General features: G+C 38.1%; 1 protein-coding gene across 1 annotated transcript; it reads right to left on the bottom strand.

The window, feature by feature from the left end:
• Nucleotides 1-4,483: 4,483 nt before the first annotated feature.
• On the bottom strand, nt 4,484-11,439 carry LOC140246105 (uncharacterized). Its single transcript, XM_072325552.1, has 7 exons — nt 11,368-11,439; nt 8,286-8,346; nt 7,468-7,521; nt 6,979-7,100; nt 6,184-6,276; nt 5,218-5,289; nt 4,484-4,616 (listed from the first exon to the last, which is right to left on the bottom strand). The coding sequence occupies exons 1-7, from the start codon at nt 11,437-11,439 to the stop codon at nt 4,527-4,529; spliced, it is 564 nt and encodes a 187-aa protein (XP_072181653.1). The 3' UTR covers nt 4,484-4,526.
• Nucleotides 11,440-16,591: the final 5,152 nt, after the last annotated feature.

Here is a 16,591-nt window from a genome sequence, read left to right as displayed (position 1 = left end):
TTTCAGAGAGATGTGATCATTCTTTATCATGGGAATATCTAAAGTTATTATGTAGTGTGAAGAGTTTATTATACCCCCGCCAAACGAAGTTTGAAGGGGGTATATAGGAATCAGCGGACGGTCGGGCGGTCGGGCGGTCGGTCGGGCGGTCGGTCGGTCGGGCGGGCGGTCGGTCGGGCGGTCGGTCCGTTGCAAATCTTGCGTCGCGAACTACTTCCTCAGTTTTCAACCGATTCCCATAAAACTTGGCACAGATGTGTGCCTTGGGTTGTAGATGTGCAAGACGTATTTTTTGACAGTACCCAAAAGTACGTTGCCATGGTAACGGCATATTATGGGCAAAAATGGGTACAAATCTTGCGTCGCGAACTCCTCCCACAGTTTTTGATCAATTTTTATGAAATTAGGTACAGATGTTCATCTGAATATGTTAATGTGCAAGACACATATTTCCGCAGTGGCAAAAAGTGCGTTGCCATGGTAACGGCATGTTATTGGTAAAATATAGGGCAAAATGCTTCATGGCAAAACTGCTTCATCAGTGTTCTTCCAATTCTCATGGAATTCATATTAAATGTTTGTCTTAGGATATAGGTCAGCATGACACATTTCTTGACAGTGACAAAAAGTATGTTGCCATGGTAACAGCTCACATATTATGAGCCAAAATGATGGAAAATTTTGTGTTGCAAACTACTTCCTCAGTTTTTGCCCAATTTCCATGAAACTTGGTACAGATGTGTGCCTTTGGTTGTAGATGTGCAAGACGCATTTTTCGACAGTACCCGAAAGTACGTTGCCATGGTAACGGCATATTAATGGCAGAAGATCAAGGAAAGATCTTGCGGATTTAACTGCTTCCTCAGTTTTTTGACAAAAGCTTATGAAATGTTGTTTTGACCAAAGCTTATGAAATGTTGTTTGGCGGGGGTATAACCAGTCGCTGTAGCGACATTTCTAGTTATGATGAATACCTTGTGGAGTTTTATTCACAGAAATTTTATAGACCCATTTTAAAAGCACTTGTGCTCAAAATTGTGCCCTTATACAATATACAGTATTACAGCAGTGAGTCTTTTTGCATCATGTTCAGATTGCAGGATGTGATTCAATGCCACATGATAAAGAGCTTGAATAGTTTTCAATGAGAACATTGAAAGTGAAGGTATATTTACCATTGTGATGGAATATGCAAATGGACACCATGCCCCCCCCCCCCCCAGCTCTCAAAGTTGCCCCCGCCTTAAGTTTCCAATGTTGTCAGGTAAGAGTCTGCAAGAGTGCATGGAAGGTGAACTTGCGATACTCAAGTGAGTGCGAGACCCCATGTCTCTTGTTTAATTTTGCATCAGTATTTGTTTTGATGTACTGAGGTTGGCAGCCATGTTGTAAGAGGAAGCAGAAATTGTATGACTAGCTTCAGCTCAACTGCCAGAAAGGGCTAGCAGAAATTACGAATAAGTGATGTGTCATCACATTAGCCTGATAAGCCACAGACATCGGAACTAAGATATATGAAATTAAGGTGACTTTGTGACAAAAGGAGGAATTCAGTACATGCATTTGTTCAAAGATTATAAGTTTGACATTTTATATACCTCATTCACATATTCTAAAGTCAGAGAATGTCTGAACTTTAAACTCCACTTTTATTTTGAACTGTCTGATTATTGTTTTGAATGCCTCATCTCCCACAGTTTTAACTTCTAAAGTTTATTACATGTATATAATAGTATATTATATATAAAACTATGTTTGATCTCCTTTGGTGGCTGGTCTCTCATACCAACTGACTCTGACTAATTATATATCACTGGAAAGCTTACAGTCTTACATTCAATGATATTGACATCAAAGAGTCAGTGTTCTGAAACTTAATCAGGCTTTCGCTGCAGCCTTTCCATTTGGACTATCATGAACTACCATCAGACAGTTTGTCTTCAGTGTAGAAGGATTGCCCCCAAAAATTATGTTATTGATGTCACTGCAGTTCACAAATGTGTAATACTTATGATATGTCAGAATAGATTACATTTAATTAAGTGCAATGATTCCAGTACTATATGATGAATCCAAAGGAATGTACTTAAAATAATCAATGCTTCTTTTATTGCCATGGCATGGGCTAGTACCCAAGAACCAATATATTGCTTCCTAAAGTGTACGAGGCAATAGTCCTATTACTTGAGATTCACAATTGAGTTTTAAGTCTATTTTTTTTCCCCGCATGTTAGTAATATTACATAAATTCACCATCAGGGTAAGTTCTGTTCATGTAACTGAAACAAAGTTGGTTGCAACATGAATGAAGGAATGAACATTGTGTGTTTATCAAGATGATACAGCTGCCACTATTTTCCAAACTCACGTGTAGGTGTAGAGTCAATGTTGCGTGTGCTGTCATCTTGTTCAGAATTCTTACAGTTCTCCCATTCATCAATATGGTGTATGAGTGTCTGTGTGTGTGTATGTGTGTGTGTGTGCATGTGTGTGTAATATGTAATAGAATGTGTGCATGTGTGTGTAATATGTAATAGAATATGGATAAGCTTATTCAATGAATGTAATGAGTTCGTTTTAAATCTGATACCTCATCAAATTTCTGTAGCAGAATTGAGTCAATGTGATATGTTCTTGGAAAAATGCGTTGCCTTGCCCTATCAACATGAATAAAACCTTCTAATGATCAAAATTATCAAACATTATGCCACTACTCTGGGTGTGTATTTTAAAACTGAAGTATGTAACGTGTGTTTTGTAAGTGCTTTTAAGCAACGCCTCAGTAGGAAGCATATTGCCTTCAATCCCTATACACATATACCATTGATGTTGTTCTGATATTATGAGATTCCAGCACTAACACAATTTCCAGGAGAATAACTCTTGGGCTAAAGGAAACTTTTCTACTTGAAAAGCATGTGACATGTTGACTTAAAAAGCATGTTTGTTTGAAAAGCATGTGTGGAGGTGCCGTGGTTGAGTGGATAAAAGCGCATGTTTCTGAATCACATGCTCGTGGTTTGGTTTTGTGGGTTCAAGCCCCATGAAGTCCGGACACGTTTGCCCTTCAGCACGGCAGTCTGTCCACATTGCTGCTCTTTACCCAGGAGTATGAATGGGTACCCGGTAGGATGAGAATGCTGGTTGATGTGCGTGCCTATTAAAGGACAAGTTCACCTTCATAAACATAAGGATTGAGAGAATGTAGCAATATTAGTAGAACACATTGAAAGTTCGAGGAAAATCGGACAATCCGTTCAAAAGTTATGAATTTTTGAAGTTTTTGTGCAGTAACCGCTGGATGAGAAGACTACTGCAGTGTGTGAATAACTTAGATGTCACATGCGTACAACAGTATAAGGAAAATATAAAGAGAATTTCACAAAATTTCATCTTTTGAAAAAAAGTACACATTCCCCTGACTCGTTACCGACAAATGTTATGGGTAATATTATTCCCCCTGCCTTTAGAAAGAGGCAAGTCAAGTGCTCTTTTATTATGGGAAAAAAGTGAAAATATGTTGAATTTTCTTTACATTTTCTTTATACGGTTGTACGCATATGACTCACAAGCTGTAGTAGTCTCCTCATCCAGCGGTTCAAACACAAAAATGTTAAAAATTCATAACTTTTGTATCGATTGTCCAATTTTTCTCAAACTTTCACTGATGTGTTCTACTAATATTGTTGCATTCTCTCAATCCTTATGTTTTTGAAGGTGAACTTGTCCTTTAAAGATGGCGACTGGCTAGAATGCTCCCCAGGAAGTGAAGAGTGGTTTGAAATAATGTAGGCCTATCCAGTGACCGGGGTAATAATACACTGTAGTATGTATACGCCTTGAACACTCTACAGAGTGGATTTAGCGCACCGTAAGTCATATATATCATTACTATTATTCATATGCTCATTGTTTTAAGTAAGATCATTAAATCGTCCGGAGAAAAAGAAGCAGGTGTACAATCTGAAGAACCATGTGATGGAAGACAAAACACACTTGCACAAAACCGTGTGAAACTGATGCCAACTTTATTTCTCCTTGAGCTACATACACAAACAAAAAGAATGTCGACTAAATGGAGATTAGATCATCGTGTTTTTTTTTTGGGGGGGGGGGTTTGGGGAGGTTTCAGTGAGGGGAAACAACTTTGGGATAAAAAGCAAAAAAAAAAAAAGTATGATTCAAATATTGTTGGTGTTCATGCTATCACTTATATCGTTTCCTTTATTGTCCTCTCTCTCTCTCTCTCTTATTTCCGTTACACATCAGGTTCTTCTACTTTTTAAAAGTTTGTTTCCTTTTAAAACTATCTCTGTGTTCTCGTCAGTTTTGATATTTTAGGCCCTACTGGTTGGAAGCTCTGTATTTACCAAACTTGTTCTTAGCTTATTCAGAAGAATTTAGCTACTTGTGCAGCAAAAAAACAAACAAACGACAGGATGATGTGGATAAGGGGTTTTCTTATATAGTAATATATATACATCCATCTCAGACGATTTAGCCTAAAGAAGGGATATTGGCTGGGGTCACGTGAGTCTCCGTGATCCTTGCTCTCGCTGTCGCTGTCTCTGCTGGATTTGCTGGAAGAGAGAAACCACGCACAGCACGCACGACAGCTGGGAAAACAAACAAACAAACATATAGAAAATACAGTCTTCTGCGATCGCTGGTCGACACTTTCCAGTACTTGCACCAAATCCGAGATTCCTCATACATTTTTTTTTAATATATGATCCTGAAATGTGATTGATGCCAATGCTAAACTCGGTAGGCCTACATGTACTCACTTCGAAGGCGTAATTTTCACCATATGATCTTGAAGAAAAGTAGTAATGTAAAGATACAATCAAGAGCACTCCAGATGATTTCCTTTCTGGTTTTTTTTTTAATGTCGGAATCACTTCGTCAAACTCGTTGAATCTGATTTTTTTTTTTACCAAATTGCTTTCTGCATAGATCCCACGTATTTTCATGCCTGCAGCAATTGTTTGGTGAATCAATATGGATGTAAGTAATTCAAATGCTATACAAGTGTATGGCTGCACAAAGAGAGTATAGAGCGCAAACACATACACACACACACACACACACACACACACACACACACACACACACACACACACACACACAAACAAACAAAACATCGAAGCCGATTGTTTAATGAATCAATTCGTGCTGGCAAGAACGTCAGCCACAAACAAGTATAGTTGTACTTACATCAATGAGTGTTGAAGTGATGTGAAAGGCCAGAGGCAAGACCAGTGATATGCCCATAATAGACATCTGCAGCTGAAAAACCAAAGCAAAGCAAAAGCAAAAGCAAAAAAAAAAAAAAATAAGTAAGGTGCATGAAGAAGATTATTTTGCGCAAAAAAGAAAGAAATATAAGATATTTAAAGGGATAGTGCAGTATTGGTGGAGATGAGAATTGAGCTTTTAAGTTTTTGCGAGATACCAAGAAAACACATATGAAATAGTACAGAGCATACCATTTTAAGAGGAATTCAAAGTTTATTTGATGAGAATCGGGTCTGGAATGACTGAAACATCCAAAAACAAAGTAAAACAAAGCGATCGTAATAAAATTTGGGTCCCACACTTAATTAGAATTGCTCTGTTTTAGATATCTCGGCCATTTCAAAACCAATTTTCATCAAATAAACGTTGAATTCCTCATGGAATTACATGCTCTTTTATATTTCATAAAAGGTTTCTCATTATCTCACCAAAAATGTTAGAAACCTGAAATTAGGTCTCAACCAAAACTATACGATCCCTTTAATCCTTTACGATCAAACACACGTGTAGACGAAATTTATTGCTTTGCTTCCCTGAAACCTCCAGTATAATCAAGATATGTCGTACCTGTGGAACAAACACGTCATTTTCTCAACTCATCCATGATCGTAAACATGTGAGCTGATCTACATGTACAGTGCTGTACAGTGTACTTAAATATATTGTACATTGCTATAATCAAACATAGATCTTTTTTTTGTATGTTGTGTGTGTGTGTGTGTGTGTGTTTTTTACTGAACCACCCGATGCTGCCTTACAAGAACATGTCAAACTTGTATAAAATTGGCAGCATCACGACTTGACGCATTCATGTATGGGAACACATAAATCGGTGTCTTTCGCCATCAGTTTAGTTTCACGACTAACGACGACGATTTTCCTTACCATTGCACCGAAGAGTTCGACGACGGTGATGAAGTGGAGAACAACTAGGCTGCATAGGACGATGAGGAACGGTAAGAGCAGGAAGCGGTATCTCTGTAGTCAGAAGAAAGAGACACACCTCTTTTGCTGTATCAGAGTGACAACTGATTATCCCCATACTGATTTCAATCGCAACATCATGCTAGAAATATCAGAAAAATCCCGGCTATGTCGAATTAGGGAAATTGAAGATTGCTACTGCAGAGACGTCTCCAGCTTTTCTTTGGGAACTGTTTTAGCGCCTCCGGCGGTCTAATTTTGTAGATTAAAGGAGAATTTTATGAATCAAGACTTCTTCTGAATTTACACGCTCACAAGTCACAAGTTGTCATCTTTTCATGATACAATCCTGTTTCAGGAACGTACGATGCAAATGTGTCTCAATTCTTTTCTAAAGTTTACCAAACTGATGAATAGTATAATGGCTTTGAGGGGCTGAAATGTTAAGAACGGGAGGAGTAGAGGCGTCTTAAGACCGTTGGTGTGAAAATGAGGGCACTGTGGCATAGTGGATATGACTCCCGACTCCCGATCGGAGGATCCGAGTTCGAATCCAGCCCCGCCGTGATTACGTTCTTAGACAAGATGTTTTTACCAACAATGTCCCTCTCGACCCAGGTGTATAAATGGGTACCTGGCAACGCTAGCACAGTAGCAATGGCAGGAACCTCTCATGGTAGAGCACTGAAAAGGCTACCCATGAGAAGGACAAGAACTTAATACTTTAGGCCTATAGCCCATGAGGAGGTGGTTCACCTTGCACGATGCAAAAACCAGAAGGATGGAGGAAAGCAGGAAGAGACCAAAGAAGACCAGGGCAAAGATTCTGCCGTAGTATTCGGTCCGGTGACTATCTTCGATTTCACTGATGATATCTCCTGCAAGATAAAAAGTAAGTCAATATTGGCCAATGTGATATACTGTATTTGAATATCACATCTTTCTCGTAAATTCTTTCCTCGTCTTTTTTTTTCCATTGTGCTGATACAGTGATATATACACCTGTATCACCATTGCAGTTCCTTTGAGACAAAAAAACGAGCCGACTGTACTGTATATACTGTAGTATATACTCTGAAGATAATGATTATTTTAATGACTGGAGATGCTTTAGCGCTTGACGAAACATTATAGTGCTATTTGAATATTGTCAGTGTGATGGAGGACTGAAAACGGTAACAGGAACAATAGAACTGAAATAAAATTTGATATAACCATATAAACAAGAATATTTATGATACACACCTAACTTGTAAAACTGCTTCACGGCGAAATGAGGCTGGATCTTTCCTTGTAGATCTGGAAGATAAAGCATGTATATACTGTATCACCGTCAAAACCATGAATAACTTATACCTGAATAACTTTCATTTAGTATGTACCAGTCTGAATAACTTTAATTTAGAATGATATGATCAAGAAGCCAGTCCACCGTCACAGTAAATGGATACAAGGAGTAATTTTGATTTGACTCACTTTTGAGCCGTGGTCATTAAGATTGTAAGTATAGATTATCATCTTATGAAACCATATTTTTTATCATTTAGTGTACCCGATGATATAGGATCAGTCCACCATTACATGGAAGGGTAAGTAGTTCTGGATTATCTCGTACACCTTATTGCCATTGGTCACGAGGATGAATGTTCGTCTGATCTCCCCGATATTTATCTTTTCTTTCAAGATCACAGTTTGAGTTATTTCTGAAACAAGAAGAAAAGTACCTTCATGTCACTTGACTATGCTACACCACGACGATTTTTTCTCAAGAAGTTATTAATACGCTCCACATTAGCTGAGTTCATCAGATTGTTTATGTACCTTTGTTGGGAGAATGTTGTAGATTCGAAATGAATAATTTTGAATTAAACTGATGTTTTAATTTTCCTTTTTTTTCAGCGTGGCGCCCCGAAAATGTGATGTACTTACTTCTACAAAAGCACATGCAGATACGGTAATAAACATACAATTTCAACGATTTGTATTTACTCAAGCTTTTTCGCTGTGAGTGAATTTTTTCATCACTGAGAGACCACTATCATTGACGGGCTGGCGAAACTCACCCCAGATTGAGTCGGCCTTGAACATGAGTGATGTATGGGCGATGATGATGATTGAATACAACTAGAATGGAAAGAAAATACAGACGAGGGATATGGAATATATAAGGATGAAGCATATGGCAGATGAATTTTGTAATCCTACGACGGCTTATAAAAGAGATACATTAAAATTTAGTTACAAAGAAATGGCGATTTCGGAAGAGAATACGTAAACAAAACTCTTGTCCCAGGTTCTACGGGGATTCTTTCAAAACTTGTCATGGCTATATCGTTAAAGGGAAATTTCAAGTGCTGGGTGATTTTATGTTTTGATGTGCGTGAGAAACAACGACAACCACAACAACAACAACAACAAAAGCAGAACAAACATGACAAAACAAAACAAAAAGGTCATCATGCTGCATGTATTATTATACTTTCGAAAACTGGCTTGGCATCGTGTGAGGTGGGACACGTGTCGAACAAATCGTTTCAATAAACGTTTAATCATTTCAACAATCAACGCTCGCGGTAGTTTTTGTTAATTAGCGGAGCAGACACGCATATGCTGAAGAGATCGATTGGAAATCTCGTTAAAAGCAAACATGGAGCAAAGAATGATGGGTTAGCCGTGCTTTGTTTTGATTTGTATAGATACTGACGTGTCACGGACAGAGTGGTGACTGACTGTTTTAACTATAGCATTCTTTATGCACTACGGCCAGAGTATACAGCATGTTTATAATCCAATAAAAAAATCCGAGCAATCATACAGATATTTTTTTAAACAATTCAAGTTGATTTTGAAACAGAGACGTGGAGAGAAATCGCAGGCTATATCTAAAGCTTAAATCATTAAACAACACCTGAACGCCATGCAGACTGTTCTGCTTATCTTAAACAAAACAAAATGTCTTTAGTTTCTTAGTTCCCCCTCCCCCTTTGAAAAAGAGGCGACTTTAAACTTTATCAGTATTTTGTCTCTGAAAATATTTGCGCCAATCATTTAAATGATACTATGAATCAAATCAACATGATGATGAAAGAGGCCAAGAAAGCAGAGAAAGGTGAGTATTCATATGACAATTATATCAATAAGTATCAATGCTCTCTGTCTATATTTTGGGTGTCTTAATTACTTTTTTTTGTGTATATGCACGTAAAGTGCACTTAAAAAAATGTAAGGGTTACAATGTTCGCAAAACGCTGACACAAACTTAGATAAAAACCCGCTCAACCCATTAGAATTAGATGAAGAAAACATTATTCCCTATTGAATGTATGAAAGTATGACATGTATAGTGAACGGTATGTCGTAGTCCTATCTGGTCTGCACTCCACAATATATACATACACACACACACACACACATATATATATATATATATATATACATACATATACATATATATATATAATTATATATTACAGCGTGCCTTTAAAACAATAATCTGTATCATGATGAAGTTGAGCCATAGAGCGCCGAATGACTGAGTTCGTACACAAGGAGCACTTGCATCAAATCTGTCGATGGTACATAGTAAATTTATCACCAATAATAATGCCAGTGTGAATGGCTCATAGTCGCGACCTCATCCCAAATCAAAACCTCGTTGGCTTGTGTTTGAATACGGATATGTTAAGAAGGGGAGAAGAACACGTAATGACAGTTACGGATTGCCGTAAGTGCCTCACTCGATTTCATCGCCCCAATTCCTCGTCGGATATACGATGGTATGCGCCCAAGCCCGCAAGGACAAGATTCTGCCCCCGAAATAACCCTTAGCTGTCTCCAGTAGATGATGACATAGTGTTTGAGATCTCACACTCCGTGCTCTGTAAGATCTTTTATACAGAGTGGCAACCACTGCATTTAAATTTCATGCTGCAAAGAGGTATACTTAAAGTGACTGCATTGGATATACTCATCCAAACTCCGTTTTTTTTTTAAACTATAACCACGTATATAATTCAGACTCTATATGGATTATATCAATAAAGAAACGAGTTAATTAACCTACTTTATAACAGTCGAAGTTGCACAAAGCTGGATCGGCATTATAGAAATGATGGCATATGTTACGATGAATCTTAACGAACTATATAATTCAGGTACATTTCAACATTGATTTACCTCACTGTTTCGCTTAGATTAACTACGGACCAGTTCAAAGTTAGTCTGAAAAGAAAGAGTAATATTTTAATGTTGATATTTTTCTACTTTCATGTACATTGTGCGTATATATTATTAATTATGTTGAGATGGAGAAAAATAAAAATAAACTTGAAATAATCATATTATACACTTAAAGATATAAACAAAGATAGCACTTTGTTTTACGTTTCGTAAGTTTTTTTTTTTTTTTTACATACACTATCATTAGAAAATGACGGTTGACATGTTGACATCGTTAGTCCACTTATATCATGTATATAGGCATATTCATAGTGCAGAAATTGGATAAGCTTCACAGTTTTTCGCAACTTCCCTGATTTATATCCCATTTTCACTGTTTTGCTTATAAATTTTGACTCTTTCTTTTCAGTCTACCTTTTAACAGTTCCAGATAATTCTCCTTTATAAACCAAGCGCATCATTTATAGTATACCTTAAATACTGATTTTGTAATCAACGATTGTCTTTACGATAATACGAGCGTAAATTATCACAGTCACGTTCATACTAAACTGATCATCTCTTTAAAACGTTAATAATACAGGGCAGCTGAATTATGATTTAACACCCTTTCTCCATACATTACAATTTACTGCAATGCACAAATGCCCATTAAGAAGACTAAAAAGTATACTAGTATACGACACATGTAACATGCAGATCAGGCTTATACAGTACCCAATGCACCCGAATGACCTCCGAAATAGGCAAACATAATATCTAGCAAAACATTCCCCTTTCCAAAGTGCGTGAGGGAAAGAAAAGAGAGAGTATGTGTGTGTGTGTGTGTGTGTGTGTGTGCGTGCGTATGAAGGGTGGGGGGAGAGAAGAGCAAGGGTAGAAGAAAAGGAAGAGTGCACGACAGAAATAGAAACTGAAACAGGAATGGAAAAAAAGAGCAAGTAGTTACGTAATATCAATACTCACGATTCCGTAGATACCAGTAACAATTGATCCTCTCCTCACACTACAGCAGCAGCACTGTTTGATAATCGCCATGGTAACCGAGTTCCACTCAAAACGAATAGAAGTTAGAACGCCGTAAATTTCTTTAGATACAATCAGTTCCAAACGTTGAGTTCTGATTAATCTTTAGCGCGTCTCTCTGACGGAGTAAGATAACCACGAACGAAATCGAGGAGAAAGTTTCAACAAACACAATTGGAAAGAATCCACTCCATCATCGTGATCACTTTGCAGTCACTGTTAGCTGTTTTAGAGACGGATAAAAGATAATTGATATTAAGCTTCAGATCCACAGACGTTACCAGAACTATCTTTCAGTTTTAGGACAAACTTTCGCCCCCCAAAAATAATAATAATACTATGTATTCCTGGTTTGTTTGTTTGGGATTTTTTTTTAAGAAACTCGATCAAAATTATGGTAGAGCGCAACGTAGCCCCACTCCTCTGCTATGCCAATCACGCATGTGACTACACTTATTATGAGCGATGTTACTGAAGGTTCGCCTACAAAGCTGCATATACAGGCACACCATATACAGTAAGTTGTAGGCCTACATCCAGGTCCTTTGGTTTGTGTTGCTGAGTATATAAATGTCCACCAACACTTCATGAAATTAACTTCACTTCGGAATCTCCCTGATGACGGTGACACGTGATACAGGCTGTCGTCACGTTTGAAGTTCATTGATGCGGACGCCCCGGGGCTACGAATGGGAGCGCTGATAGCTGATTACCGACGCGCCACAAACTGACACTACTCATTCGTGATGCAACCAATGAGGGCTTCAGCAAAGGAGGGTGTGTAGATTTTGTTTTGTTTCCATGATGATCCTGTCGACAGTAAATTAATGTAAAAGGAAATGTTTGAGAGTTTTTAGAATAAAACGAAATCTATTCCCATTTGTGTTGCATGTATGTACAGTACAGGCACTGATTAAAGACACAAAACATTGGAAAATAGGCGCATATACACAGTGGAAGAGATAATCTCATAATGATTTCAAGGGTCTGTGTTTTTTTTTTCCTTTTTAGCTTTTCATCTATATCTATCTTGCTCTGTATCTAATACACACACACACACACACACACACACACACACACACACTTCTTATACACCATGATATTACGGTGATCATACACAGACTCCTAATGTTTATTTTTCTATACACAATTAGGATATAGATCTTTGACCTTGAACTTTGACTATTCACCACCATTATGTCCATGCAAATAGTTGTAGATTTATAATCTTCCATGTCCACCAACTTACATCACCACTATGCTAAACATTCCTATTAGGTGAAGTAATGGCTCGATGAAATGACTTTCTTTTCTCTCTTTTCTTTGTCGTACAAAAGGACAGCAAACTTTCACCTGACCATCGACCTCCCACCACTCTCGTTTCGTGTCAATAACTATGCTATTCACTTTCACCCCATCAGACTTCTTGTAAGGTCATATATCGATAAGCAATATTCATAAGTAACATTAAACTTAACAAAAATGTATATAGCAAAAATTATGTGACCTTCGACCCAAAGGATATTATTGTTCAAGGTATAATAGGCCTAAAAACAAGCAGATTGACTGAAAATCCTATAACTTTCCTGCAGCAACGTACAGATCTCTCCTCCTCAAAACCTATCAGGTATTATACTAGTATACCATGTGTACTGCTATAATAGGCTCTATAGCGCTTTCCCTTGACCCCACCAGGAGCAGTGAGACAGGACTCGTTATATACCCCTCCCCCCCCCCCCCTTTCACTTGGTATTTGATTAAAGGACGCCAGCATTGTTATTAAGATAAACACGTTTCCGCGTCCCCTGCCCGCGACTGACTGCACATTGGTGTTGGTCACGATCACAATACAAAAACATAGAACGGTACATACATTACTACATTGTGACTGCTAGTTTTATATATACCACATTATTACATATTGTTCATAGGCTTGGAGCACAAAAAAGAATCAAGTGGAAAGGATTTCGGTTCTGTCTAAATTGAACTTAAAAACGGGTCAAGAGGAAAGTTGACGTAAATCATTAGGTATGTTATTATACGCTGCTGCAGCTCCGTATGAGAATGATCTCTTACAATAATTAGTTTTAGGCTGTGGTAGGCACCTAACTGTAAATCGTTTTGATTACGGAGAGAGTATGGTGATGTCTTGTACTCAAACATAGCTTTGATATATTCGGGGGCCATGTCATTCATAATCTTATACATGAATGAAAGCAAATGAATTTTTTGTCTTTTGGTTGCCATTGACTCCATTTCAATGTAATACAAGATTTAAAAGAAGGAATTACGTGGATAGGATAAGTGAAACTCGAAGGCTTAGTGATTAAATGGCTGCAGAAGGATCTAAAACTTATAATTTCAGTTATAATCTATTGTAAAACGAATAATCCGGTACCTTTTTCTATTAAAATGCTTTGTATTAAAGGTCGACGTGGTCACTCATTACAAACGAACATGAAAACATGAAAAAAGCACGAAAAAGTTGATCCATGGCGTGTCAGGAGTCGTCACTGTTTTTATGTCGCCCTAATTGGAATGGGTACGACGCGCTTTTATGCACGATTTAAAATTTACTCATTATTCAGTATTAGTATTACCCTCAGATTCGATTCGATTACCGTCTGATTACTATTCGATTGGTTGGAATGGGTGACTGTCAAAAGTGAAGGGTTGATGACTGTCAGATCACCCTCGAACGATACTCCACTGCACATGATTGCAATCATGATCTGATGAATCTGATGCAGCCAATGGTTGACATATTTATTGGAAGGATTGTGGAGCCGGGTTTTGTGAAAACGCAAAGATTTGTTTTAAAAAAAAAAACAAAACAACAAAACAAAACAAAACAAAAAAAATAAACCGTCCCGTAAAAATTGTACAAATGCCGGGAAATGTAACGTCATCTCGCCCGCGGGAAATGTAAAATCTCGAAAATTGCACGAACGGGAAATATAAAAAACAAACAAACACAAAAACATTCAGTTCATTCGATCATACATATTTATATTCATATAGTTACGTATATTCTTGTACAGGCCTTAATTGTTCACAGACTCAGATTTTATCAAAACTCATCGGAACGTTGATTTGTTTTTTGTTGTTGTTGTTGGGTTTGTTTGTTTTTTTTGGGGGGGGGGGGGGAGCAGATATCCTCCGATGGTCAGTGGAAGCCGGGGGCAAAGCATTAAGCTTGAATCCAGGTTGTAGTGTGAAAGCTCTGCTGGCATAGACATCATCCTTGGTGCTGGGCCTCGATCCAATTCTCTCGAGTTTATCAGATCAATTCATCGCAACTCATCGGAACGCTGAACTGGAGATCAGACAGCGTTCCCACTATCGCGCGATCCGTTACGAACGCCACGTCATTCGTAACTGATCGTGGAAATTTTGGACAATATATCTGAAATTTCACGTTCGGTTATAAAGGTGCATGATGCTATTCGATACGAGTTGGTACGCTTGGATGCGATATGGTCACGATTGGTCTATTTCAAGCAATAAGATCTGTACTATCTGGTCTCCCGTTCAAATACGATCTGATAGGATTGTCTCGATTGAGTGCACGATTGGTACCGATCTAACACAATCACTATGATCGGTGTCCCCAATCTGGTACGTGCAGCTGCGTTCTGATACGCTCGGATACGACTACCGCGAACCAATGCGGTCTGTTGAGATAGGATACGATATCTTTCACGATCGGAATAGAAAATTACACCATTTGAGCTATACGACGGGACCCGAATGGGAATATTATAGCCCGGCTGACAAGGGACTTCATCGTTTCTGTAACTTCTACAGTGATTACAATCCACAACCATTGATGAAGGATGGCAAGGGTTGACAGGTTGAGGATAATGACAACGTAACACCTGCAGTATGGCGAAATACTAAATTACGTAATCATCAGAGAGGAAGAAGGCGAGCAGCAACCAGACTAGTCCAGTGGACTACAACCAGACCAGCCGGAAACTCAGATAGTCCCTCCTCTGAATTATTCTAAAGTAATTGACAGATTATATTTTTGACACACTTAACCCCCTCCCCCCCCCCCCAAAAAAAAAAAAAACAACAACAAACAAACAAACACTCTCAAATATATTAGATCAGATCATTACCCCCTTTTCCTCAGAAAAAAAAGGGAAATATGTTTGCGCCGCTGCCTCTGAATTACATGTACAAAATGATATCATGATGGAATGGAATCCCAAAGGAGGGTGCATCTTTTTGATGGCTAACATTTACCTTCAATGTAAGAAAGTTGTCCGAATTGATAATATTGCTTGTGTGCTTAGTTTCATATTCACATATATATGGCTTTTTATTTCAAAGGAGGCACCTATAGGTATATATCTTACAGGGGAGGGTATTGAAATTTTGATTTGGTTTGGCTTGATTTCTTATTTCAGTTAATAATGTTTAACATAACTGGTTTACACACAACAGAAGTAACTCCTCCCAATCACGTGCACATGCCACATTACCCCCCCCCCCCTCAAAAAAAATATGATAGTAATTCAGATTATTGACAGGGGTATTGCTAACATAACTTCTGTGTGAAAATGAGAGTGATCTTATTAGTCATGTATACAAGTGACCTATACATCACGACAGTGGTCACTTTTAAATGTGGGGTGTGTGAAACATTCTGCTTCTGGTGAATCTTTCAGTGACGGTGTCATTTTATCATCCATTATGTCACCCCTCCCCCTCATGCAATATGAACAGTGCATTTTTGCATTTTTAATTCTCGTTCCGTCTCTGAAGTGTGCATGCTCACTCAACCAAGACACAGATCATCCAACATAATTATGCTGTCAGATGTTGGTTACAATATCTGATGCCAATTCTTTCAATAAACTAAAGGATTTTACAGTTTATTGGGGTTTTACTATGGGCCATTTTCCTCTAATACTGTGCTCAACCAACCATAAAAAAGTGGAAATTGTCAGGATAGATGTGAGGGGTTCAAACGATGGATGATGAAACAACTCTGGAACAGCATGCACTCATACACAAGAAGCAGAATGCTCCACACCCCCTCCCCCCCCCCCCCCCCAAAAAAAAAAATACTCTTTTTACTTTTAAAGAGTAACCATTTGCCTTTGATATGCGCTGATAGGATATCCCTCTAATTTTCATACTGACGTTATAGTCA

Source organism: Diadema setosum, chromosome 2 (genome assembly GCF_964275005.1).
Source record: "Diadema setosum chromosome 2, eeDiaSeto1, whole genome shotgun sequence".
Taxonomy (NCBI): domain Eukaryota; kingdom Metazoa; phylum Echinodermata; class Echinoidea; order Diadematoida; family Diadematidae; genus Diadema; species Diadema setosum.
The sequence above is the reverse complement of the archived record's forward strand: the minus strand, read 5'-3'. Positions and strand labels throughout refer to the sequence as shown.

What these genes read in the sequence shown, in the direction of transcription:
- LOC140246105 (XM_072325552.1), bottom strand. Translation starts at nt 11,439, where the DNA reads ATGGCGATTATCAAACAGTGCTGCTGCTGTAGTGTGAGGAGAGGATCA. An exon ending in TCGAACTCTTCGGTGCAATG is followed by an intron (nt 5,290 to 6,183) that starts GTAAGGAAAATC and finishes TTGGTTTTTCAG; the next exon opens with CTGCAGATGTCTATTATGGG. An exon ending in TCACTTCAACACTCATTGAT is followed by an intron (nt 4,617 to 5,217) that starts GTAAGTACAACT and finishes TTGTTTTCCCAG; the next exon opens with CTGTCGTGCGTGCTGTGCGT.